This window comes from Stegostoma tigrinum, chromosome 7, assembly GCF_030684315.1.
Source record: "Stegostoma tigrinum isolate sSteTig4 chromosome 7, sSteTig4.hap1, whole genome shotgun sequence".
Lineage (NCBI taxonomy): Eukaryota > Metazoa > Chordata > Chondrichthyes > Orectolobiformes > Stegostomatidae > Stegostoma > Stegostoma tigrinum.
The window spans coordinates 60,731,481-60,759,350 of record NC_081360.1 but is presented as its reverse complement, the minus strand read 5'-3'; the positions used below and the strand labels follow the sequence as shown (position 1 = coordinate 60,759,350).

Here is a 27,870-nt window from a genome sequence, read left to right as displayed (position 1 = left end):
ATCTGAGTCAATACCAAAGTCTGTAAATGTACTCTAAGAAAGCAATTTGAAGGGTATAGAAGGCAGCAGCCTTCGTGCATGTGCAATGTGAATGCACGCCAAGAAAGAAAACTAAAAGTCATAAGGTGCATTGGCGTAGATACATCAGATTCATGTACATACCTGCATGAAAAGTGACAAGGAGCTTGCAAGACAAAGGTGTCCCTGAGCCCCACAGAAATGATGAAGGAACTTGTGAGTTGGTTTGAGAGTATGCATGGGGAGGCTGGTGGTTTATCGATGCCAACTTGTATGGAGGAAGGATCAGGGAGCATGGTAGCCATGGAGTTTGCAGGGATGTTATTGTGCAGAAGCAGGTGCATGATAGACAGAAGAAGAATTTGGTGAGCTATGGCCCCCAGATACCCACTTTGCTATACATATGCAATATCTAATTTCATGTGAAAGTACAAGAGAAATTGAAGTTGTGTAGAATCATGGTGACTTGGACTATTATAGGGATGCAAATACATAGAAATAACCTAGTTGCCACTGAGTAGTGAGACTTTGAAGTTGCTTCCAAGTTGCTTGGCGTGCATTCACATTGCACATGCACAAAGGCTGCTGCCTTCTAAACTCTTCAAATTGCTTTCTTAGAGCACATTTACAGACTTTGGTATTGACTTAGATGCTGCCAGCCTCTGTGAGCATCACATTACTTACCTTCTTGCCTGGCCTCTTGTTGGAAAACTTACAAAAAAACCTTTCTCAATGTTGAGATTTGATTTTTTCTCATTCTGTCCATAATTTCCCACCACTCTCTCTTTTGCTCATACCATATCAGGGAGGGGAAGATTCTGCCCATAGATTTGAGGATAATATGTAAGCATGGATTGAGGACTGGCTAACCGGAAAATGTGAGAGAGGATAAATGAGTGATGTTTAGGTTTGCAGTCATTATAAGTGAGACAGCGCAGAGATCAGTGTTCTAATGTCAACTATTCAAAACCTCTTTTAATGACTTAATGAAGGAAACTATTGTATTGGACGTAAGTTTACTCATAGAAGATGGGAAGACAAATTGAGTAGAAGATCCAAAGAGTTTGCACAGGGATATTTTATATTTGTAAGTATGTTGGACTGCCACATTCAGAGTCTAATCATTGCAATGTAATGATGTCTTTGGCCAATTTGTGTGGGTAACAGCATTCTAACCTTGCTGCTTTTATGAATAGAATTGAATATCTGCAGTGTGGAAACAGGCCCTTCAGTCCAACAAGTCCACACCAACCCTCAGTGTATCTCACCCCAAGATCCATCCCCCTACTCTACACATCCTGGAACAATATGGGCAGTTTAGTATGGCCAATCCACCCAGCTGACACATCTTTGAACTCTGGGAGGAAACCTACTCAGACACGGGGAAAACGTACAAATGGGTGTGGGTGAGAATCAAACCCAGGTCCCTGGCAGTGTGACACAGCACTGCTAACAACTGAGCCACTGTGCCACCCCAGAGGGAAAATGTTCAAAATAAAGCTCTCCCTGTTTAATGCTTTGGACTCCTAGTCCTTTTTGGAATGTAACAGATAGCAATAGGTTAAGTGAATGTGCAAAAGGTTGGATAAATGCAGTATAACGTGTAAAAATATGTGGTTATCCACTTTAACGGGAAGAATGGAAGTGAAAAATATATCTAAATGGAGAGAAACTGCAGAATCCTACAGCACAGGGCATCTAGGAATCTTCCTTAAATCACAAGAAAGCTACTATTTGGATACAGCAGTGAATTTGAACACAAATGAAATATTTGTCCTTAATGCAGGGGTACTGGAGTATAAAAATTAGGAAAATCTTGCTGCCAGTCTATTGATATTAATTACTGATATTATTGGTACACATAAAATTCTGAAGGGAGTGTGACAAAGTAGACACTGAGAGTATGTTTCCTCATTGGCATCAAAAATTCAAACACACCATTTCAGAATAAGGGGTAATCTATTTAAGTGGAAATATGAGGAATTATTTTTAAGAGAGTTGTAAACATTTCAGATTATTTACCCCAGACAGTCTTGGAGGTTGTCACATTGAATATGTTCAAGGCAGAGATAGACTTTTAAATGATATTGGAGTCCAGGATTTTTTTGGAGGGTTTCTTTCTGTGACCCCTGGTGCGATTTCCCATGCTATCTTCCCAAACTCCCTTGAACTGCTCGGCACCAAAATACTTTGACACTGCACTTGTTCTATCCTGCCACCCTCTCTCAACAGAAGTACCAATCACTGCTGGGATTTCTGCTGCCAGCACTATTTCTAAAGTCCAACAGCACTCCAAGTGAAGCTGTGTAAGTCCAGAGCTGCACCGCACCAGGGTACAGGGACTACAGAGGAAGGCCACCCTCTTCCCTTGTACTGCTTCAGGAAACATTGTCGGCCTGGCCTTAGATTGCTACCTGGTCAGGACTGTTTCCAGCAGAATACCCCTTAATGCAGGAAGAAGCCTGTCTGTTCTCTGTAGTGAATATGACACTACCTTCACTCTGCTAGTTAACACTTACTTTATTTTTTTGACTCCCACACTAAGTCTTATGTCTGCCACACTCACTACTGCATGCAACATCTTTCTTCATTCGTGCATACCTGAGCAATCCACCCCTCTGCAAGAATTCTGCTGCCTGTTCACACATCTAGCAAATCACTACCTTTCTCCTACCTGGTGCAGGTATGAAATTGACCCCACATGGTCCCATACCCCTTTGACTGATGGCTACTGATGGCAATGAGAAGCTGCCTGGTTTATATCTGTGCTAAAAGGCTAGTCAAGACAGAAACATTGCAAGTCATTAACCCCTAGCTGCATGGGCAGGAGTGCAAAAGTTACAGAGATACTGTGAACACCTAATTGGATGCAAATTGCCCTGAGCTGCATCCTTATTGAATCCTTTTCACTGTGCAAGTGGAGTCCTGACAGCAGCATTGCATTGAAAGGTGATGGTGTGCTCCAAAGTGCAGCATTGAAGTGTGGACTATATTGTGCTTGAATTGAAGATGGGTCATGAAGTTGCAGTGAGGCTGGTACCAGTCTGATGCTAACATCTGTGGAAAGGGGAGCAGGCTGTCACTGCCGCAGAGCGTGTCCTGAGATATTGGTGAATGCTTTCCAGGATGGAGGCCCAGAGGAGCAAACAGCTAACTGGAGTTGCAGGTACCCTTCAGACGTTCACATTAGGAAATGCCACCTGTCCACTTTCTATCCAGCAGGTGGGAAAATGGGAAACAGTGCATAAAGAGGTGAGATTAACTAATACTGGGATGTTAATACATGCCAATGGATGCGAATAGACCTCTCACCTTTCACTGGCAACTTTCTCACCTCACTTGGTTTCTCAACACTTGGTTTGGAAGCTCAGAATTTATGCTCTCCTCGGGAATCTCCATACTGTTGATGTCATCTAATTTTACCAGATTTCCCATGTCATACAGTGCTGTGAAGGTTCCATCCATGGTGTAAAAGCTTGGCTTCTGCAGTGGTCATCATATTGGCTTTATTTCTGCAGACTGTCTCAAAGCAGGCAATGGCTCAAAAAGGGTTTCAGAATTAGCTTAGTTTTGGTTGTATGACAAATAGATAATCTTTCAGAGCAGGTAGACTGCAGCCATTAAAGAAGGTAGCTCACCATAACCTTCTCAAGGACAACTAGAGACGGGCAATAAATGCTGGCCAGCCAGCAACACCCACATCCCACTAATGAATTGAAAAAATGTAGCTTCAGTCACATGGTCAAAATGTCATTGAAATAAAGTGGAAAGCAGATAGGCACTTTTAGCACTTATACGCTCACAACAGTGTGGCCAAATTTGCCTTTAATCCACTTACAGGTTTATTGATGACATCACTGTATTGGGTCAGATCTTGAACAATGATGAGACAGAGTACAGCAAAGACATTGAGAGCTTAGTAGAATAGTGTAAAGGCAACAGTCTCTCCATCACTGTCAGAAAAATGAAGGAACTGGTCATTGACTTAATGGAAGTAGAGTGGAGGACACTCACCTGCCTGTATCAATAGTGTTGAGGTACAGATGGGAAACAGCTTCAAACTTACAGGTGTAAATGCCACCGACATTCTGTCCTGAATCACCCACATCAATGCTACAGTCAAGAAAGCATACCGATGCCTGTATTTCCTCAGAAGGATATTTGACAGTGACTGTCACCAATTTTTATAAATGTACTATAGAGTGTTCTCCACACCGCAAGAAATTACCGAGGATTGTGAATACAGCCCAGCCCATCAAGCAAGCCAGAATTCTATACATTAACTCCATCTATACTTCCTGCTGTCTTGGGAAAGCAACCAACATAATCACAGACTCCTCCCAGATAACAAGGTGTGAAGCTGGATGAACACAGCAGGCCAAGCAGCATCTCAGGAGCAGGAAGGCTGACGTTTCGGGCCTAGACACTTCATCAGAAACCTTCCTGCTCCTAAGATGCTGCTTGGCCTGCTGTGTTCATCCAGCTCCACACCTTGTTATCTCGGATTCTCCAGCATCTGCAGTTCCTATTATCTCTCAAAGACTCCTCCCATGCTGGTTATATTCTGTTTCACCTCTTCCGTCAGGCACAAGATGCAAAAGTTTGAAAACACGTACCACCAGGTTCAAGAACAAATACTCCCCCACTGTTATAAGAGTTTTGAATGGATCTCTCATATATTAAAATGGACCTCTATCTGCACCTTCGCTGTAACTGTAACACTATATCGTGTTCTGTTCTGTTCTATTCCCCTGGTGTAGTTTTGTAAGGCATGATTTGCCTGGATTGTACACAGAATAAAACTTTGCATTGTATCTTGGTACATGACAATAATAAATCAAATCAAATCGAATCAGATTAAATTGTCCAATTGTAACCAATCTTAAGAGTCCTCTATTTTAACCCAGCAGACCCAGACTCAGAGATAATGGGAACTGCAGATGCTGGAGAATGCAAGATAATAAAGTGTGAAGCTGGATGAACACAGCAGGCCAAGCAGCATCTCAGGAACACAAAAGCTGACGTTTCGGGCCTAGACCCTTCATTAGAGAGGGGGATGGGGTGAGGGTTCTGGAATAAATAGGGAGAGGGGGGAGGCGGACCGAAGATGGAGAGAAAAGAAGATAGGTGGAGAGGAGAGCATAGGTGGGGAGATAGGGAGGGGATAGGTCAGTCCAGGGAAGACGGACAGGTTACAAGAGAGTTGCAGTGGGAGAGAGATTCCCTGAGGTTGGTCCGGAGGGAGGAGGGTAACTTCTTCAGGTTAGGCATCCCTGGAAGAGGCTTTGCAGTGAGGTTAAAATTGTATCAGAGATAATGGGAACTGCAAACGTCAGCTTTTGTGCTCCTGAGATGCTGCTTGGCCTGCTGTGTTCATCCAGCTTCACACTTTATTATCTTGGATTCTCCAGCATCTACAGTTCCCATTATCTCTGATACAATTTTAACCTCACTGCGAAGCCTCTTCCAGGGATGCCTAACCTGAAGAAGTTACCCTCCTCCCTCCGGACCAACCTCAGGGAATCTCTCTCCCACTGCAACTCTCTTGTAACCTGTCCGTCTTCCCTGGACTGACCTAGCCCCTCCCTACCTCCCCACCTATACTCTCCTCTCCACCTATCTTCTTTTCTCTCCATCTTCGGTCCGCCTCTCCCTCTCTCCCTATTTATTCCAGAACCCTCACCCCATCCCCCTCTCTGATGAAGGGTCTAGACCCGAAACGTCAGCTTTTGTGCTCCTGAGATGCTGCTTGGCCTGCTGTGTTCATCCAGCTTCACGCTTTATGACCTAGATTCAAGAGATTTTATACCTGCATTTTTGAGTAAGTCTTGACAATTGCAAAGGTTCTTGTTGCCTTTTAATTGTCTGTAAATGCACATTTGCAGCCCTGTTGCCCATCCCTGAATACATGCATTGCAAATGAGTAGTGTGGGTGGCTCACCTACATTTTTGTAATCATAAGCTAGAACATTATATGCTACTTGAGTCAATATTAATGGAGTGTACGTTGAACTTATCACTGGGTATGGTTGAATTTATATGTTGTGTGTTGCTAGTTTAATCCATAATTTATAGTTTGAACTTTATGGTTTAATACTAATAATTGGCTAAGAGATCATGTTTAGATTTTTTCCTCAGAATACTTGGGAAACCTCGAATTACTGTTGAAAAGGAAGAAGATTATCCACTTCTAGGTGAGTTTACATTAATTGTTCTAGAGAATTATGAATACACCGTTTCATGTCTGGAATATAAAAGTTGTTCTCAGTAGTGGTGAGGAGGAGAATTATAAAGCAGGCTTGGTGGTTCAGTGGTTAGCACTGCTGCCTCACAGTACTAGGGACCCAGGTTCAATTCCAGCTTTGGAGGACTGCCTGTGTGGAGTTTGCACATTCTCCCTGTGTCTGTGTGGCTGTTTTACGTGCTCTGGTTTCCTCCCACAGTCCAAATGTGTGTAATTTAATTAGGTACAGAATAGCCTTTGTCATATGGCGCAGAAGCTGACCAAATTTCCCAAGATAAGTGAGTCCTCCATTTGGCCCATATCCCTCTAAACATTTCTGTTCGTGCACCTTTCCAAATGTCTGTTAAATGTTATAACTTTACCTGTATCAGCCACTTCGTCTGGCAATTGATTCCACATACGAGCCACACTCTGACTCAAAAGGTTGCCCTCAGGTCTCTTTTGAGCCTTTCTCCTCTAACCTTAAAAATATGTCCCCAAGTTTTGAACTTGCCCACCCTAGGGAAAAGACTTTTGCTAATCATCTTATCCATACTCCTCATGATTTTATAAACATCTATAAGGTCACCCCTCAACCTCTTATGCTCCAGTGAAAACTGTCCCAGCCTTCCAGCCTCTCCTTATAAATCAAACCCTCCAGTCCTGGCAACGTCCTGGTAAATCTTTACTGAACCCTCTCCAATTTAATAATAGCATTCCTGTAACAGTACCACCAGAACTATACACAGTACTTCAAAAGTGGCCTCAACAACATCCTGTACTACCTCAATATGACATCCCATTTCCTGTACTCAGTGGTCAGAACAATGAAGGCAAGCATGCTAAACACCTTCTTAACCACCCCGTCCACCTGTGATGCTTTTATAGAACTATGTCCATAATGTCTAGGAATGTGTAGGCTAGGTGAGTTAGCAAAGGTCAGTACAGGGATAAGGTAGGGGGCTTGGTGTTGGTGGGATGCTGTTTCACAGGTCCGTACAGACTCGATGGGTCAAATGGCCTCTTTCTGCACTGTAGGGATTCTTTGATAATACATTTGAAGTTGATTTTAAGGATATCACTAAGTATGGGGAGATTTACCAGGATGTTGCCTGGAATGAAAGGAAGGTTTTACGAGGAAAGGTTGAGAGAGCTGGGGCTTTTCTCTTTAGAACGACAAAGGATGAGAGGTGACTTGATAGAGGTGTACAAAATGATCAGAGGTATAGACAGAGTGGACAGCCAGAGACTTTTTCCTAGAGTGGAGGTAGCTATTACGAGAGGGCACAGTTTTAAAGTGAGTGGAGATAGATATAGGGGACATGCCAGAGGTAGGTTCTTTAGGGTAGTGGAGTCGGCCTCATTAGGGACATTTATGTGGCCATTAGATAGGCATATGGATGATAGTATAAGGTCGGGGTGGAGGTTAGATAGACCTTAGGCTTAGGGTAAAAGTTCAACACACATCGTGGGCTGAAGGGCCTATACTGTGCTGTACTGTTTTATGTTCTATATGATGAAGAAATAAATTGATGTAATGCTCATGCAATCAGTTCCTGGATTATTATAAGGTTGATTTAGTTAATAAAGTTCACAATGACAGGGGAACTCGGTTCTGTAGAATGCTCCTCCTATTATATGTGGGACATCAGGGATACTTTCAATGGAACACCTGGAACTGCAGATAGCCTCACTATGGAGCATCCATGATGTTGAGAATGTTGTGGATGGAATGATTAGTGAGCTTGTCTCACTACTGGTTTGGGCTACACAGACATAGTAGAGTTGAGTGACAACCAGGAAGACAAGTAAATGTGGACAGAAGTGCAGGAGTCCCCAGTGGCCATTCTCCTCTCAGACAAGTTTATTATTTTAAGTACTATTGGGGGCATGGTCTCTCAAGGGAAAGCAGCAGCAGCAAACAGATCAATAGTACCACAACTGGCTCTGATGTACTGTAGGTAGGGTTGAAGAATAGGCGAGCAGTAATGATTAAGAACTCCATAGTCAGGAGCACAAATAGGCCTTTCTGTGGCCGCCAGTGAGACTCTAAGATGGAATGTTGCCTCGCTGGTGCCAGGGTCGTGGATGTCTCTGAGTGGGCGCAGGATATTGTGAAAGGGGAGGGTGAGCAGTCGGAAGTTATGGTCTGTCTTGGTACCAACAATGTAGGCAGAAAGTGAAATGAGGTCCTGGGAAAGGAGTTCAGGGAGTTAGGTAAGACATTGAAGAGCAAGGTGTCAGAGGTTGTAACCTCAGGATTACTTCTTGTGCCATGTACCAGGTGATTCCAGGAACGGGAAGATTGTACAGTTAGATATGTGGCTAAAGAGCTGGCATCGCTGGTAGGGCTTCAGGTGTATGGATCATTAGGATGTCTTCTGGGGCAGGTGGGACCTGTACAAGAAGGACAGATTGCACCTAAACTTGAGAGGTAACAATATCTTGGCAAGAAGTTTTGCTTGTGCCACTTGAGAGCATTCAGATTAGTGTGTTGGGGTTGAGGGGTGGGGGTGGGGGAATGTGGAAACTAGAGCAGTAGGTCAGTAAGTAAAATGACCCAAGAGGAGACACATTCTAAGGCCATTAAGACTAAGAGGAAGAACAGACAGGAGAGTTACTGAACATGACAGGATTGGTGGTCTAAGGTGGCTTTTTGTTGCAATATGGGGAGTAAGGCAGAAGAACTGAGTGCTTTGTTTAATACATATAACCATGAAGTTGTAACTATTACAGAAACTTGGTTGAGAGAGGGACAAGACAAGCAGCTTAATGTTATGAGATTTAGACGATTCAGCTGAAATAGAGAGGGATATAAAAGAGGTGGGAGAGTTGCATTACTGATAAGGGAGAATCACTGCGGTACTGAAGGAAGACACCTTGAAGGGCTCTTTCAGTGAGGCCATACGGTTGGTGCTCTGGAAAGGAACCATGCAGTCACTTTGTTGGGATTGTACTACGGGCCTCCCAACAGCCATCGGGTGATATAGGAACAGATATGTGGGCAGATTATGGAAAAATGTAAAAACAACGAGGTTGTTGCTTGAGTAATTTTAACTTAGGTAAAATGTTCCAATTAGGGAAGGAGCCATACTAGATCTGGTATTGGGAAATGAGCACAGCCAGGTGATCGAAGTTTCAGTGGGGAACATTTTGGGAACAGCGACCATAATTCTGTAACTAATAGGTAAGGATAAGAGTAGTCCTTGGGTGAAAATACTAAATTGGGGGAATATTAGGCAAGAACTGGGGAAACTGAATTGGGGGTTGCTGTTAGAGGGTAAATTCACATCTGGCATGTGGGAATCCTTTAAAGACCATTTGTTTAGTGTTCAGGACCAGTATGTTCCTGTGAAAATGAAAGGATACCGAGATTTGGGAACATTGGATGATCAGAGAAATTGAGAGATTAGTAAAAAAGGACAAGGAGGTTTACATAAGGTTCAGGAAACTGAAGACAGACAGAACCCTCAAAGAATACAAAGATATCAGGAAAGAACTCAAATAAGGAATTAGGAGGGCTAAAAGGGGCATGAAATGTCTCTGGAAAACACAATTGAGGAAAATCCCAAGATGTTTTTTAGGCATATATGAGGAGCATGAAGGTAGCTAGGGAAAGGATAGGGTCACTCAAGGACAATGGAGGGAATTTATGCATGGAAGTGAGGGAGGTCTTGAACTAATAGTTTGCATCGTGTTCACAACAGAGAGGACATGGTGGATGCTGAGTTTAGAGACACTATGTTGAATTTCTAGGGCATGCCAATATTAAAAAAGATGTTGGGTGTTTTGAAAACCATTAAGGTAGACAAGTTCCAAGTATATGATGGGATCTATCCCAAAATGCTGAGGGAGGCAAGTGAGGAAAGTTCTCGGGTGTTGTACAAAATTTTTGTATCATCATTAGTCACAGGAAAGATCCTAGAGGACTGGAGAATAGCCAACACTATTCTTTTGTTGAAGAAGAGCAACAGAGATAATCTGGGAAATTAACAGCTGGTGATCTTTATGTCCATGGTAGGGATATTATTGGAGAAAATTCTTAGGGAAGGGATTTACTCACATTTGGAAAGATTTGTACTTATTAATGACAGGCAGAGTGGCTTTGTGTGGGGAAGGTTGTGTCCCACAAATTTGATTGAGTTTTTTGACAAAGTAACAAAGAAGAGTGTAAGGCAGTAGGTGTTGTCTATATAGGTCCAAATTTAGTGTCCAGAAGGTGGCAAAACAAGTGGATGAGGTGGTCAAGAAAGCATATGGCATGCTTGCCTTCATCGGTTGGGGCTTAGAGTATAAAAGTTGGCAAGTCATTTTGCAGCTGTATCGAATTTTAGTTAGGCCACATTCGGAACATTGTGAACAGTTCTGATTGCCACATTTCCAGAAGGATGTGGGGAGACTTTGGAGACGGTACAGAAACGGCTCACCATGATGTTTCCAGGTTTGGAGGGCGTTAGCCATGAGGAAAGATTGGACAAACTTGGTTTGTTTTCACTTTAGCATTTGGGGAAGAGGAGCAAACTGATAGAGATTAATAAAATTATGCAAAGCATGTGCAGAATGGGTAGTCAGAGTCTTTTTCTTCAGGTAAAATTACAATTACATAGGTCTAAGGTAAAAGATGGGAAGTTTAAAGGAGATATGAGAAACAGTTTTTTTTGCACAGAGAATGGTAAGGGCCTGGAATATGCTGCCAGAGGAAGTGGTGGAGGCAGATACAATAGTAACATTTCAGAGAGGCAGCATGACAGATGCATGAATGGGAAAAAGGCTTCCCGTTTAGAAAGGCATCATGTATTGGGACAGACTTGGTGGGCTGAAGGCTTGTTCCTTTGTTGTATTGTTCTTTGTTTGTTACACTTATCTTCAATCACCAAACTTAGATTTTACATACTGCTGACCTTGTATTGTTATTTCAGCCATACAATCAACTTTTAGAAATTTGGGCGACATGGTGGCTCAGTGGTTAGAACTGCTGCCTCACAGTGCCAGGGACCTATGTTCAATTCCACCGTCAGATGAATCTCTGTGTGCAGTTTGCACATTCTCCCCATGTCTACATGGGTTTCCTCCAGGTGCTCCAGTTTCCTCGCAGAGTCCAAAGATGTGCAGGCTAGGTGGATTGCCCATAGTGTTCAGGGATGTGTAGCATAGGTAGGTTAAAGGGGATGGGTTTGGGTGGGACTCTCTAACGGTCAGTGTGGTCTTGATGGGCCAAAGGGCCTGTTTCCACACTGTAGGGATTCTGAGTTCAATAAAAGAATACCTCACAGCGTGAATATTTCTCCAGCTGAACCCTCCTGTGCTCAAGTAATTTAGGAAAAAAGTAATAGTACACAGTATCAGGACAAGTTCGGAAATGCATACTTTGAAAATAATTTATAACCGATATTCTTTGAAAGGAAAATACAGATGGCAGTGTCTACCACCATATCTTAAGGTAAAGTTATCCCTGTAGTTTTCATATTGATACCAATTTTTAAGTTTGCTCCAGCACTGGGACTAATTTAGGATCTCCATGAAATATTATTAAAAATAAACAGGAGAAAATTTGGGATAATCTTGAAGTACCAAATTGCTAAATGCATTGGCTTCAGCAATTAGTGATACAGTCATCTTTTAAATGAGCTGGGCCTAGTGTTTACAGTTATATAATATGAAAAATAATTGAGATAGAGTTTTCTAGGCACAATCATTTTCTGCTTAATTCTATTTACTGACAACCCATGCTGAGAAGTTGCAAGTATATTCCCATATTTCTCTACCTGTTAGAGTTCAGAAAATTAATGAATGGAAAATAATGGTGAAAACATGTATGATTTCTGATATGCTGTTCCTCCAGCAATGTTCTGCCCGTGTGGATTGTTTCGACAGGAGTTGTCTAATTTGAAAGAGGTTCTAAATTATTTGCTGGTAATAATTTATAGGGTGGTGTTACCACACCATAGAACACCTTCAGAGTTATCTGTTTTGTTCCATCACTGCGCAGATATATAGACTGGCACACATCAATGTTTGATTGGTACTTAGCAAAATATGTTTTTCGAGAAGCTAGCTTATGCATTTGATTATCCCTAAATGATTCAGAAAAACATGTACAATTCAAGAAATATATCGATTAAATCTTCAGGATTTGTAAATCACATTTTAAAGATCTCTTTCTGTGGGCCACAGACTAGTTGGGTGCTTGAGGAAAGGATGTGTAAAGGTTGACGTAGGTAGTTGAATCTTTCCAGTTCCTGAACAATGTGGGCAATGCCTCATCAGTTGGGAATGTACGGTGAGACTGAAAAGTGAGATTCCTGCTGTCGAGAAAAAGAAGTCTGATATTCCTCCCAAAGCTTGAACGGCCAGGCAAGAATGTCATTAGTAAGCAGCACAAGGCCTGTTTGCAAGTATTTACCTCATTATTATGTAAAATCCTCCCCCTTCACATGCAGTTTAGTACTTTTTGAGGCAGTGGAGAGAAACAAGATGGCGACAGTTCAGACATGAAGATCTGGTTGCGTACCTGCCAGCTCAGGTTTGCCATTTGCTCCTTCAAGCATCCGTTGCAGTCAGTAGTCCCCAACATCTCACGGTATATTCCATGGACAACTTGCATCCTTCCTCAGTGGAGATTGACATCAGGCAGAGGAACCAGCATTGCCACATCATCATAGCACATCTCTCATTCACGTATAATACAGTCCACCATTTTAATACTGGAGCACATGGACTGCTTGCGTGTAATAATGCTGTTAAGACACTTTGTGGACAGGGATAGGCACCCACCTCATTCATCAGAATAGATTGCATCTCAGGTTTCTTGGCTAGCTGAGTTAGTGCTCACTAACGACGCACATACATGGATTCCCATAGCATCTCTACCTTGCCTTTCCTTTTTGTGCATTGAAACGTTGTTCAGAACTTAGAGTCTAATAGTACTTCTGTCTTGCCTTGCTTTTTAATGCAGACATAAAGCTATGCAGCCTGTCAGGTTTGTAAGCAATGATCATTCAAAGTGTCCGACATGTAGCTGTACAACACTGCTCTACGTCAATGTCTCACCTACAGCATACTCCAGCAGCTCACGCCACAAACACATTGAATGTATTTCAATCAAATGCCCATATCTCAAAGTCTTAGGAGAATAGTCCTTAGTAAAGTCAAGAGGAATTGTCAAAGAATACCATCCCAGTCAGTCAAAAACTTCAGCCAATCTCTATCCAAGGGGCTTGGACTGCATCTGTTGGTGTTTGAGGTGTTCAGAGTCAAGGCTGCCATATCATTACAGTCCAGTGAGTGGGCCATGGTCAGTCCTTTGGGTCCAATGTAATCAGACTGGGGATTAGTGGTATGTCTACTGGGGAGCTGCACAGAGGTCAGTTCCACCCTCAGATGAATCTGCATGCAGTTTGCACATTCTCCCCATGTCAGCGTGGGTGTGCTCCAGGTGCTCCAGTTTCCTCCCCCAGTCCAAATATGTGCAGGCTCGGTGGATTTCCCATGTTAAATTGCCCATAGTGTTGAGGGATGTGTAGCTTAAGTGGGTTAAAGGGGATGGGTTTGGGCAGGACCCTCCAACGGTCAGTGTGATCTTGTTGGGCCATTCCAAGTCACTTGAGGAAGTGGGTCAGAGCCAGGCCTAGGGGTCTATTCACAGAAACTCAAAGGAGGTTATATGAGCAGCCACTTCTATGGTGGGCATAGAACATAGAACAGTACAGCACAGAACAGGCCCTTCAGCCCACAATGTTGTGCCACTGGCATGTTGGAGAAGTTAGTTGATGGGCTTGGAAGCAATGTGCTGGGTATCAGAGGGGACAATAATTGTAAAGGAGGATAACTCCATATATAAGGGTGGAAGGAAAATAGAACATTGGGGGGCATGGGTTAGTTTGGAGGAGAGGTGGTCATTGATAGCCATCACCATCCTGACTTCGACAAGGGGCACAGTACGTCTTGATGGCTGACATTACTAAGCTGCAGGCTGGAGCACAGCAAGTAATGTATAGGGATGAAGACCTATATGAAAGAGCTGGGTGGGAATGTGAGAAAGCTCAGAACTGATAAGGTTGACAGGGGACTCAAGGAAGAATGAAACACCAAAGAATTGGGGATCATCTGAATTAACAGGTTGAGCCCTGTCATTGTGTCTAAGAATTTTTACATCTGTTACCTTTCTGTCTCTTTTGCATCATATTTGCACAATGGAAATGAACAATAGCAGCCACCATGCGCAGAGTGAGTGAAGTAAGTTTTTTTTTTCTGGCTGAGGATGCAGGCTTTACTTGTGAGCAATGTGAGCTCCTTCAAGTGGCATTTGTATTAATCTTGCACAGTCCATTGGTCATCAAAGAATTCTGCATGTGAAATACATACAGTGACCAAATATATAGGATACAAATCCTGGTCACAAGAAACCTGTCTGTATCGTCGGTCATTGTAGGTTGAAGATCGTCATCTCTGTGAAGCAGAAGTACCCATAGGCATCCTTACTAGTGGCAACTGCGGGCCATAATTCACAAAGACAGTCTAAGATTTTGTAGGCTACAGAGCGGTGTTGTAACTCATTCAGAGATATTAAGAACTGCTGATACTGGGAGTCTAAGATAACACAGTGTGGAGCTGGACGAACACAGCAGGCCAGGCAGCATCAGAGAGCAGGAAAGCTGACGTTTCGGGCTGGGACCCTTGCTGATTTCCTACTACCTTTAGTTGTACGCGTTTGACATATATGCTCATAGGTGTGCTACCTTTTTGAGTGATAAATAGTGGTGGGGGATAAAAGTTTGGACAATTGCATCACAACTCACTATTCACTTGTACCTTATTTTTCTCATTAAACTGTTCAAAGATATTATTACATATCCCTCGAGCCATTGGGACATGAATCCGAGTCCAGGGATAGAGACACTATCATTGCTCCACTTGTGCCGGCAGGGTTTTACCCACGACAACGTCAGCATCAAATATATTGGAGGACACTCACTGTCACACATCCCTCCTTACAGCATATAACAGGAAACAATAGCATAACACTGGAGGAGGGAAAGTGCACCTGCATGAGCAAGCACAATGAGGGGAGGTGGTGCTGGCTGTCATGGGAAGGGCTTCACTGCAGCTGCAGGCATTGATGGCACTGGAGAGATTGATAATGAGGGTGTCTCCGTAACTAATCTTTCTTCCATCATCTCAGTCTGCTCCCTCTCACAAGCTGCAGATGGTGTTAGCATGCACATCTTTTTTCTCATCCCTCATGACAAACCAATTCTTGTTCCTTTCACATTTCAGATGTCCCAAAGCTGTGACTTTCCCAGGTAGCATAGGACATGAAGGATAGCAGTAAAGGTGAAGTGACATTATGCAATTCTGAATTCTCAGCCATCAGTTCAGAATCTGACACTCAGTTTATTAGTTGCTAGGGTAGAGGCAGCATCTACTTGGGTGAGAAAGTGATCACATGTGCAGGAACCAGGACAGAAGCAAACCACAGACCAGATGCCAGAAATCAAGGTGACATGCTAGGCTGCTGTGGATAAATCAGAGAAGGATTTCGATGCTGCTGGCTACAAAAGAAGGCTGATGAGAACAGGAAAGCTTGTCAGAAAACCTGCATGCAATCCCATGGGCAACAGGGAAAGTCTTACATTAACTGGGTACTGGCCCTTGCTCAGACATTGGAGTACCTCCTTTCTAACATGTTTACGTACCTGTGGAACTTGCAATACCTGATGAATGATAAGCATTCATTTCAGCACAAACAGCTTCCATCATATGGCTGAGAGCTCAGACTGCTACCATTATGACTGCGAATACTACTGTTCAAAGGGATTCCCAGCACCTAGCACTGCCTCAGCAGATGGCAGTCCTCCGTGTGATACCAACCTGTTTTCATCTTTCAGGGTCGTACCTTTCCAGCTTGCAGCCCCGTTGTAGGAATACCAACAGAGAGATAAATCTGCTGCCTTTACCTGGTTTGACTCACATGTGCCTCCAGAGTCACAGCAATACGGTCGACTCTTAACTGGCCTCAGGGCAATAAACGCTGGCCTAATCAGTGATGCCCTCATCCTGCAAATGAATTGGAAAAATGAGAATACAAGGTGTAGAGGTGGATGAACACAGCAAGTCAAGGAGCATCATAGGAGCAGGAAAGGGCCTAGCCCCTTCTTCAGAAATGAGGGAGGGGAAGGAGGTTCTGAAATCAATGGGGTGAGAGGGGGAAGCGGATAGAAGATGGATGGAGGAGAAGATAGGTAGAGAGGAGACAGACTGGTCAAAGAGGCAGGGATGGAGCCAGTAAAGGTGAGTGTAGGCGGGGAGGTGCAGAGGAGATAGGTCAGTTCGGGGAGGATGGACAGGTCAAGGGGGCGGGATGAGGTTAGTATGTAGGAGATGGGGATGGAACTTGAGGTGGGAGGAGGGGATAGGTGGAAGGACAGGGTGGGGAGGCGGGGGTGAGCTGGGCTGGTTTTGGGATGCAATGGCGGGAGGGGAGATTTTGAAGCTGGTCAAGCCCACATTGATACCATTGGGCTGCAGAGTTCCCAAGCGGAATATGAGTTGCTGTTCCTGCAACCTTCAGGTAGCATCGTTGGGGCACTGCAGGAGGCCCAGGATTGACATTTCGTCTGTGGAATGCGAGGAGGAGTTGAAATGGTTTGCGACTGGGAGGTGCAGTTGTTTCGTGCGAACCAAGTGTAGGTGTTCTGCAAAGCGATCCCCAAGCCTCTGCTTGGTTTCCCTGATAGAAAGGAGGCCACAACGGGTACAGAAGATGCAGTATACCACATTAGCAGATGTGCAGGTGAGCATCTGCTTGATGTGGAAAGTCTTCTTGGGGCCTGGGATGGGGGTGAGGGGGGAGGTGTAGGGGCAGGTGCAGCACTTCCTGCGGTTGCAGGGAAATGTGCTGGGTGTGGTGGGGTTGGAGGGGAGTGTGGAGCAGACAAAAGGGAGTCACAGAGAGAGTGGTCCCTCTGGAAGGCAGTCAAGGGTGAGGACGGAAAAATGTCTTTCGTGGTGGGGTCAGATTGCAGATGGCGAAGTGTCGGAGGATGATGCATTGGATTCAGAAGTTGATGGGGTGGTGCATGGTCCTGTATCCATTTTCTATCCGCCTCCCCCTCTCTCCAGTTCCAAAACGTCAGCTTTCCTACTCATGTGATGCTGATTGGTCTGCTGTGTCCATCCAGCTCTACACCTCGTTATCTCAGATTCTCCAGCATCTGCAGTTCCTACTATCGCTGGAAAAGTGGGAAAGTATGTTTGAGGTAATTTGTACGAGTCATGAATAATGTAATCATTGAACATGACCCAAAAGAGGCTTATCAAAACTGTAGCCTCTATCTGTCTTCTTCTTGCTCTACTAACTCTTGTACACATAATTATTTTACTCGATGCACCTTCTCTTTCTGAGCTTCTTATTTAATAGGTGGTGGCATTGACTATTCTTGCATAATGACAAATTGTGTAGCCTGCAACATACTTCACATGATCAGTTGACAACTATGGAGCTCTTCCTGAGTTATCTAGTTGGCTGAACATTTCTCCAGGATACTAATGCTGTTCTTAAGTCTAATTGTTCTTAAGTCATCTGTCATTTACCTTCCTTCATATTTGAAAACCCAACATTTTCCAATCTCAACTCAGAGAAGCTAAGAATTTTTCTCTACTTCATCTCTGGTGCTTGGAGAGTATCCTGATGACAGTTAAAATGCTTATTCATACCACTATGTCAAAGTTAAAGTATTCATGCCAAATGATTCACTCAATTAGTGTGTTTTATTCATTTTTGCTGAAGTAAATGCATACTGAAAAATATTAATGGCAACAGAAGGATAGTATTTGCAAATTTATCATATTGGCTTATCTATGGTTAATTTAAAAATTTTATCTGCTATTAATTTCTTGGGATACCTTCCATTCAACTGCCTTGAATTTAGCATAAAGCCCATTCGTTCACAAAAGTAGTATTCCTGTCAAACCTCCGAAAAGATAAAGTGGTGAAGTTAGTTAAGTCTTCAGGAAATTCTTAATAATGAGTAATTAGAAAATTGGAACAATTAAGTTGAGCCTAGAGATCAATTTGTGTGTATTTGATTTGATTTTATTTGACCAGCACAGATTTTTACTTCTTTTTAAGGCCGTGAGAAAGAGATGAAGATTTTCCAAAAGGCCCTGAAAAGGTTTAGCTCAGTAAAAGCTCGTCGTTCTGCTGACTGTTGCCAGGTTATTATGTTTGAGGGAACAGTTGGATGTGGAAAAAGCAGACTACTAGCTGAAATTATCCACACATCACAAACAGAAGGGATGAGGTATGCATTTCAATTATAATTTTGTAATTATATTTAGCCCCTTATAGTGAAGCTTAGGCCTCGATTAGATCAGCCACAATCTTAAGAATGGCGAAGCAAAATCAAAGAGCTGAATGGCCTACTCCTGATCCTGTTACTTATGACCTTAATTATTGCATGTAACCATTTTGTTTCCCACGAACAATACTATATTTACCTGAAGCTGTTTCCGGCAGGTAATTAGCCAATAAGCTGCAGCTGAGAAACCTGAGTAAAAGCAGTCCAAATCAAATTAATGATAGTAAAGACATGCCAACTGTACTTACTCTAGAATCTGACCTCTCACAATTTTTAGTCCATTAAAATTCCACTTTAGGATTCTGTAAATGAGGGAATGAATGTCCTTTATGCATCAAGCTACAGTGGAATATTAATAGCTTTTGATTTTGTCTCTGATTCAGAGTCTTACCTTTTGAACTGGGGAAAATGGATATCACAGAGCCCTACTATACTATTCAAACTATGATGGCTCTGCTACTGCAGGTGAACCACTGCAAAAGTTACGTAGAACGAGAAAGGGTTTTACTGACCAAGATAACAAAACCGGAGTTAATAGAAGATCTATGCCTTTTAAATGACCTTCTTTTTGTAAAGGTACTGAAACAAATAATCTTTCATTTGTAACAATTAACTAAATATACTTTTATAAATATATTATTTTTGTAGTTGAGGACTAAAAAGATTAATTGCTGTGTACTGTCCTTGAAATTGCTCTACTAAAATAGCCCTCTTATCTGAATACAGAGCTGTAGGCGTCATTCAGAGATGCCACTTCTTTGGCAGGATGAATAACCAGTTTTGAACATGAAAAGCTGGCAAACCAGTGCCACTTTCTGAACAAGAAATGTAGAAAGGCTCAGTTTTAAACAACGTACTTCAATTATCCATGAACAATTTGAAAAAATTAATCAGTGTTTACTGCATTATTTCTTGTTTATATAGTCAACGATGTTGGACAGCAATAATAAACATGTTTATGGAAATACCTAACAGAATATCTTTGCAAGTTGTACACAACCAATAATTAATACTTAGATATAATGACCTAGAGAAAGGATGCATTACTTCTATTAATGAATAATTCTCCTCTTTAGATGTGTTCCCGTATTTCTTTGGGTTGTCCAGTTGAATATACTTCAGCTGCCATTTTCCTCAATATATGCAATTTGCTGCTATCTCAACAAAGCTACAACTTTTCTGTGAAAAACCTGTCTGTAATTCAATCCAGCAACTAACAAACAGAAGCAAACCTTAACTCATTATGTTCATCTTAGTATTATTATTGTAGATAATTCTATATAAGCCAACTTTTGAAGTCCAGAAACAGGGATCAACATATATGGTTTGAAGTCCAGAAACAGGGATCAACATATATGGTTAGTATCAAACTAAAACTGTGGCATGGCTGCTATCCATTTTTATCATTCGTGTGCAGTAACAAATTGAGGTTAACAAATACAACTATGACAGGTCATGACAGGGTAGTATGGTGGCTCAGGTGGTTGGCACTACTGCCTCACAGCTCTCAGTACCTGGGCTCAGTCCCAGCCTCAGGTCTGTGTGGTGTTTGCACATTCTCCCTGTATCTGCGTGGCTTTTCTCCCACTGTCCAAAGATGTGCAGGTTAGATGGATTGATCACGCTAAATTGCCCATAGTGTCCAGGGACATATAGGTTAATTGGATTACCCATGGGAGATGTAGGATTACAGGGATGGGTAGTCTGGGTGGGATGTTCTTCAAAGAATTGGTTTGGACTTGTTGGGTAAAATGGTCTGTTTCCACACTGTAAGGATTCTATTCTATGGACTGAAAAGGATGGCTGCTTAATATGCTGTAATAGTTAATGCAGACAAATTAGCTGATTAGCTCACACAATCATGATCTATTTAAATTGTAGTTGTCTATAAACATAAATAGGTTAGTTCAAAGTACATTTAGCTAAGAAATTCCATGACTACTTGCTTGGACAGAAGTGTATAACAATACAATCATGCATTTATCCATTTACCAACATATTAGTTGTTTACGTAGCACCCATAAATTTGTGAATATTTGATTATTTGTTGCAAATATTAATGAAAAAACATCATAATTTGTTTTTGTCAACATTTAGAACAATTATATAATTATAAGTATAGCTTATACATAACCCAAGTGAGTACAATATCACATTCACTTGCATGGAAGTATTTAGCATCATTTTTACAAATACTTTTACAATTTTTAAATTTTTTAGAAAAATGTTTTTTAGATAAAAGCAATTTATGTGTTAACAATGAGGTTGCCATAAATATTGCAGCTATACTATAAGTTGTGGTGGCAGTTGAAAGATTAAAAAAGTTAAACTGCCCATGATGTATAAATTCAATAAATCAAACACCAGGGTCATCTAAGCTTTGTTTCAAATTCCTGCATGAAATCAAATGATTTCAATGAGGGAGATAGTACAATGATACCACTTTCTTCAGATGACAGAGGAGGAAATGGTTCATTGACTTTGACTCCCAAGCTGCTCTGATTAGACACTGGTGGACTATCTTTAAGCATCTGTCCTCACATTTCCATCTTTGGATTTGTGTCAGTATTTGATGTTCCTGCAAATTCAGTTGCTTTTCTCAAAGAGAATCAATCCTTTCTTGAAGAAGGTAAAAACGAAATGTTACCTACTTATTTTACAAAATTATGACATGATTGAATTTTACATACAGTTTAAGGGAGAGGGGAGTGTATCTGGACAATTTAAAAAAAAAGGGCAATTATGGAGGCATGAAAACAGAGCTGGCCAAAATACACTGTCACATTATGTTAAAGGATATTTCAATAGGAATGCAGTGACAGACACTTTGGGGAATATTTCAGAATGCATGGAATAGATGCTTTGGAACAAGTGAGGGAAATTCCCATGGACCAGAAACAGCAACGAGTAACTAAGAAATTAATATGGAATACTGCTATGGGACTCATGACCAAACCGATGTTATATAGGTCAAAGTGCATATCACATTGCCAAGGAGTAGTCTGCTGCATGTAGTTCTCCTTAAGGATTGCCAACCTGTCCGTGGACAAATCCATGCGCTCTCACACATGAGACGTGTATATGTCCAGTTAGGCACTTCTGCTTGTTCTACTTCTTATGCTATCTGCCTTTGCATACATAGCTCATTATTGAGTAACAATCACCACCATATCCATAACGAGACAAACTTTCATTTATGTAACATTTCTAAAATAGTAAAAACACCCCTAGATGTTTCATTTTCTCATCACCAAAGAACTGACACAAAACCACACAAGGAGACATGACAACAGATTTAGCCATAGAGATTTATCCTAAGGAATGCCTTAAACAAAGTAGAAAGCTAGAGGCAGGGGGATTTAGGAAAGAAATCTCAAAGTTTAAAGCCAAGGAAACTCAGGCGAGGCCAAAAAATGGTAGATTAACATAAGAAATGAACAAGATACCAGAATTTGATAAGACATTTGAAAGTCGTAGAATTCAAGGTAGTTACAGAAAGAGGGATGCATCAGGCTTTGGAGAGATTTGAAAGCAAGACAAGAAATTTGAAATCAAAGCTTAGCCTGAACAGGAATCACAGTAGGCCAAGCGAGCACAGGGTTAACAGTTAACAAGAAGTTAACAGATCTCGATTCAAGTTCAACGGCAGAACTTTTAATGATTGAAATTTATAGGGAGCAGAAATTAGAATGCCGGGCAGGACAATATTGGAATAGCCATATCAAGAGGTAGAAAAGGCATGAATAAGCAGCAGCTAAGGAGCTAAGACACGCAGGAATGGACAGTGTTATGGAGATGAGAGGCAGCAGTCTTGTTGCTAGAGTGCATTTGTGTTCAGAAGCTCATCATAGTCAAAACACCAACGACTGATTCAACCACAGAAAGTGATCAGGAGAAAGGTGAAGTTGATGTCGAGAGAATGGAATTTTTGGGAGGATGGATGATTAGCTATTCCTTTAGAAGAAATCTTTGCTCATCGAGAACTGTTGCAAGACAGGTAGTGTGACTGATAAGCGATCAGGATTGCATATAGAACAGACTGGGCAAAGACAGCAGGAAACCCTATCCAAACAATATCAGCGAACCAGCTGACAGCTTCATTGGAGTTTTTTTATTGATGAAACATTTTTTAGAGATATTTAAAACTGAAATTCAAATTATTACATTTGGCAAAATGTGTAATCACATTCATTAAACAAGTAGTTCATGCATCTCAATTATTGGTCCAACCACACCCTCACAGACAGTGCCAAGATCCATAAACCTGCAAAGCTTTCCAATATCCAGTAACCAATCTGCAATCAGTTTCTAGGTTCACAGAGGAAAAATGAGACTTTGGACAAGGTACCTGAAACACCTGAGACCTTTGGAAATGTATCCAAGAAACAAGTGCCTGTAGAAGAGGAGGAAAGCAGTTAAGCATTTTTTAAAATATCCACAACATACTAACTTTGTTTTTCAGTTTCCAATTTCAGAAAAAGTCTCTCTCATGGACAGTAGGACCAAGCACAGGGCATTTAGAAATTATGTGATTGCAATAATCAAGCAGGTAACAATATTTTGATTCGTTTTCTGAAACTCAATTCTAGCAAGCATATATATCATAAAAATGCATCTGAAGCCAGGTACAAACAAAAAATGAGCACAGAATGTGCCTCCAGTCACCATTTCTTTGAACCCCTCATTTGTAACTGAGGGATAACTTTGGTATTGTTGCTGGTTAGAATCAGGCCTCAACCTGCTTCTCTACGTATTGAATATTTTGAATAATTAATAAACAGAATTATAAAGGAATGATGAAACATCTGAAAATTTGAAAGAATTTAATTATGAATGCAATACATGATAAGGCAGTACAAATCTTTATTATATTGATATTGACAAATTACAGTGTAATAAGTAAAAATCTTACACAAATCTTAGAGGAAAGACTGAGAGAGCTACGGCTTTTCTCTGTAGAACGATGTAGGATGAGAGCTGACTTGATAGACATATATAAAATGATCAGAGGTATAGATAGAGTGGACAGCCAGAGACATTTTCCTAGGGTGGAAGTAGTTATTATGAGGGAGCATAGTTTAAAAGTAAGTGGAGGTAGATATAGGGGAGAGGTCAGAGATAGGTTCTTTACTCAGAAAGTGGTAGGGGCATGGAATGTAGTTCCGGAGAGCGTAGTGGAGTTGGCCTCATTAGGGGTATTTAAGTGGCTATTAGATAGGCATTGGATGATAGTATAAGGTAGGGGTGGAGGGTAGATAGACTTTAGGATTAGTGCAAAATTTCGGCACAACATTGTGGACCAAAGGGCCTGTACTGTGCTGTAGCGTTCTGTGTTCTATGTTCTATAGCATTCTTGAAATAATTTACATGTAAAATCAATCACTATTGAATTAATAACTTCTATGTATTTAATGCAGTGTAATTAATAATTTGAAAATTATAAAGTAGCTTAACTATTTAGGTGGGTTGGTCTAGTCTGAAATTTTCCTGTGGTTTCGTCTTGCAATCATTTCTAAATATGATCATTCTTGGGACATGGGAGTATTACTGGCAAGGTAAACATTTATTGCCCAACCTTCGTTGCTCTTAAGAAGGTACTGGTCTTCATTTTGGACAGTTGCATTGGATGTAATGAGTGCTATGAGATAGGGTGTGCTAGGTTTTTGACTTAGTGACGATGAAAAAATGCCATGTTACTACAGGACAAGTCAGATTCTAGAATGAAGTTTGGCGTGATAAACCATACTATGCATTTGTTTTTCATTCTAACATGGCTGCCTTTCATTTAAACATAAACACATACCGCTGCAGATTTCATTTTAATAGTAAAACTGAAGCTTCTTTCACAAGAGAAGTAAGATAAATCAAGCGCACCAAGCTGGACAAATACAACACGTTTTGAAAGATTTCAAAACACAAATAAAGTCCATATAATTCCCAACAACATTCATATTGCAGTTGCTCAAAATTACGGAGGAAGTTTCCTTCTCCATCAAATCTGTATGTTTAGCTTAACTGTTTTTCCTTAGGGGAGGCGATGGCCTACTGGTTTTATCGCTATACTGTTAATTCAGAGACCCAGATAATGTTCCAAGGACCTGGGTTTGAATCCTGCAATTTGAATTCAATAAAAATACCTGGAATTAACAATCTAATGATGACCATGAATTGATTGTGAAATGAAAAACCCATCTGATTCACTAACGCCCTTTAGGGAAGAAAACTGCTGGTCTGACCTACAGGTGACTCCAGACCGACAACAATGTGGGTGACTATTAACTGCCCTCTGGGCAATTAGGGACGGGTAATAAATGCTGCCTAGCTACTGACACCCTCATCCCCTGAATGAATAAAGGGGAAAAAAGAAAGTTACAATCCAATGAGCTGTGAGGCCATTTCCTTTGACCACACACATGACTGAGAGCTTAGACTTTGTCAGTTTTTTAATAATCCGCAAAGTTCCAAATAAACATTCCTGAATTGGAAGCTTTTGGAAACTGTTTCAGAGATAGTAGGAACTGCAGATGCTGGAGAATCTGAGATTACAAGGTGTAAAGCTGAATGAACACAGCAGGCCAAGCAACATCGGAGGAGCAGGAAGGATGGTGTTTCGGGCCTAGACCCTTTCTGAAGAAGGTGTTCATCCAGCTCTACACCTTGTTATCTCAGCTTTTAGAAATGATAACTTTTATACTGAGGTAATATATTCCCTTAACTGAAATCTTTTAACTCAAAGTAAATTTAAAATGTGATCATCCTAGCTTCTGCTAAACCAAACGCTTAGCATGCTTTCCCCTCTTGTCGTAAGAACCCACAGTATAAAAAGATTTCCTCTAATCCTTCTTCAGAGTGCTTCAGTTGTCTGTTCCCTGATATACTGATTTCAAAACATAGCCAGAAGAAGCTAACCTAATCTAGTTGGTTAAAATTTAAACCCTCCCAAAATCTAGTTAAATTAGTACATAAATGACACACCTTTTATCAGAATATGTAAGTCAGCATGTCATGTGACTTGCTGAAGACAATGATTAGAGTTGCTAAATTTTTTATGCAAAGGGAAATTAACGAAGTTCAAAAATGATTCACTAGAGACATACTTCCAAACATGTTCACTTTAACTCCATATGTATCACACACATGTAATGCAGCTAGAAACATAAATGATCGAAGATTGGTTAGAGTATGCTGGGATAATAAGTGTATAAATGCTGTGTGATATTGAGTCCTTCATACTGCCAGAACGCTTTGGCCAGAATTTTATGCTTCCGCGGGGGCAATATAGCTGGGAAAAAGTAAAATGTAGAGCCACAACAACAGCACCATGCCAATTGCCTGCCTCCACTCATACATGTTGACATCTTTATTGTATCAGGGCAATTATTATTGACTGAAGGACCTCCTCCTCCCCCAGAGATGGGATTCAGCCAGAGCAGGGAAGGCAGTGGTACAGTGTCCACATGTTACTGGACTGGTGCTATGCTACATGTCTCCGGTTGAGTATCCTGAGTCTATCAGAGGGACTCCAAAAATATTGCCTTCCTCTCCCTTCCACTGTCTTTACCCACATCCTATATGCTAACATTCATAACCTCCAACTCCTGTCACCTCTTCTTCTTTGGGGCCTGCCATAGTTTCAGCATTGGCCACTGGTAACGCTGCTGGAACAAAAAATCCACTAGCAATTTGATTTGCAGGTACAATCTGAGACAGGAGTTTGTCTCAAATTGGACAGAATCTCATCTCGATGCAATTAAAAGCCTGACAGATTTTAAATTGCTGCCCCTCCCCATGTATAAAATGCAGGCTCAGAGTGAATTGAAGGGCAAGTTGAATTTTGAAGTTTTATTAAGTTATTCCAATACAAATCAATAACGTCTCAAGTAATGTTTCTTTCATTTAAATCAGTTAATGTCTATATAACCTGACGATGATGTTTGTGCATGTCATTCAGTTAGGATTTTTATCACTAATGTCTCTAATATGTTTGGTGTGCTACAGAGTGTTGAAACAGATATAGGCCTACTAGTCATTGACCAGGTTCAATACATCGATACACCATCATGGGAACTTATCTTGCAAATGCGTGCTAGTCTTCCTTTGTTCATGGTCATGGCACTGAGACCATTTACTGTAGAAAAACCACCCTGTCAAGCTGCTATAATGGTCATGAGGAGCCAAAGGACTCTGTATGTCAAGCTTACAGGCTTGGATCCAAGTATAATCCGTCCACTTGCCTGTCAGATCCTCGGAGTGATTAGCATTCCACGAGAGCTGGAGACGTAAGTACAAAATCCGATTGTGGTGTATAAGCTTCACAATGTAAATATCCACATAAAGCGATTCTCAAAATTGGATAAAATCTGATAATCAGCATTTACAGAATCAACTTGTTTGTCTTCTAAATTTAATGGACTTGTTAAAAATTTCATAATTGCCTTTCCTATTACTGATTTAATGTCTCTGGCAAGCCAGGTTCAGTGGGGTCAGGTTTGATGTTGATGAAGGAGAGGAGATTGGTCCGGCTGTGGCAGTGGGGAGGGTCCTGGAGGATCACATCCAAGGTTGGGGGTGGTCATCTGATCCCAGGGAGGAGTATCTGTTCTTCAGATGGAACAGATCGGGTCTCAAGGATGATGGGATGGGAGCTGGCTCTTGGGCTGGTGGTGTTAGGTCCAAGTGTGTGATTGTGTTTGGTTGAGGTGGGGGTGTGAAATGAGGAGAGGAATTGGTATCAGGTGCTGGGTGGAGCATTTTGAGCCCTGTCAGGTAGGCCCAGGGGAATGGAGGTTTGTTTCAAAATCACAGGAATCTGGGTGTGTACAGAGTCAGTTAGTTTCGGGGTTGTGAGTGGAATCTGATAAATAATTACTGAGGAGTTAGACTGTGCATTTAATGATATGACTTTTCCTAAGTAACTGTCTCACTTACTCTTATGAGAACCATCCAAAGTTTCCAATTTTTATGGAGACTTTTATAGGGTTCCAGGCTTAGTGGAATTGCCAGCACATAATTTAATATACCGGGCAATACTTTGGAAGCCTGTTACAATGGGAATTCCATAGGGTTTCTGTGCACAACTCCCATATATGCTTGTATAAGGACTAGCAAGCAGAAACTATGTCCTAATGTCCACATCATTCCATCTGTTCTGGGGACTGATGCCTGCTGAACAGATCAACTTGTTTGAGTGGTGAAGAACATCACAAGATCAGATGTCCCAGAGGGAGAAGATCAATGCCTCAGCCCTAAAGGAGTCCAACTGAAAAGTGG

The 27,870-nt window shown here is 41.5% G+C and overlaps 1 protein-coding gene across 1 annotated transcript in view; it reads left to right on the top strand.

Annotated features, from left to right (window-relative positions):
- The window catches only part of LOC125454013 (adenylate cyclase type 10-like), a 161,679-nt gene that overhangs the window by 38,709 nt on the left and 95,100 nt on the right, over positions 1-27,870 (top strand). Inside the window, exons 12-16 of the mRNA XM_059647653.1 lie at positions 6,157-6,212; positions 18,372-18,543; positions 18,984-19,176; positions 23,063-23,149; positions 26,599-26,879. Of these exons, the coding sequence (XP_059503636.1) occupies positions 6,157-6,212; positions 18,372-18,543; positions 18,984-19,176; positions 23,063-23,149; positions 26,599-26,879 (789 nt within the window). The remainder of the gene's footprint in view (positions 1-6,156; positions 6,213-18,371; positions 18,544-18,983; positions 19,177-23,062; positions 23,150-26,598; positions 26,880-27,870) is intronic.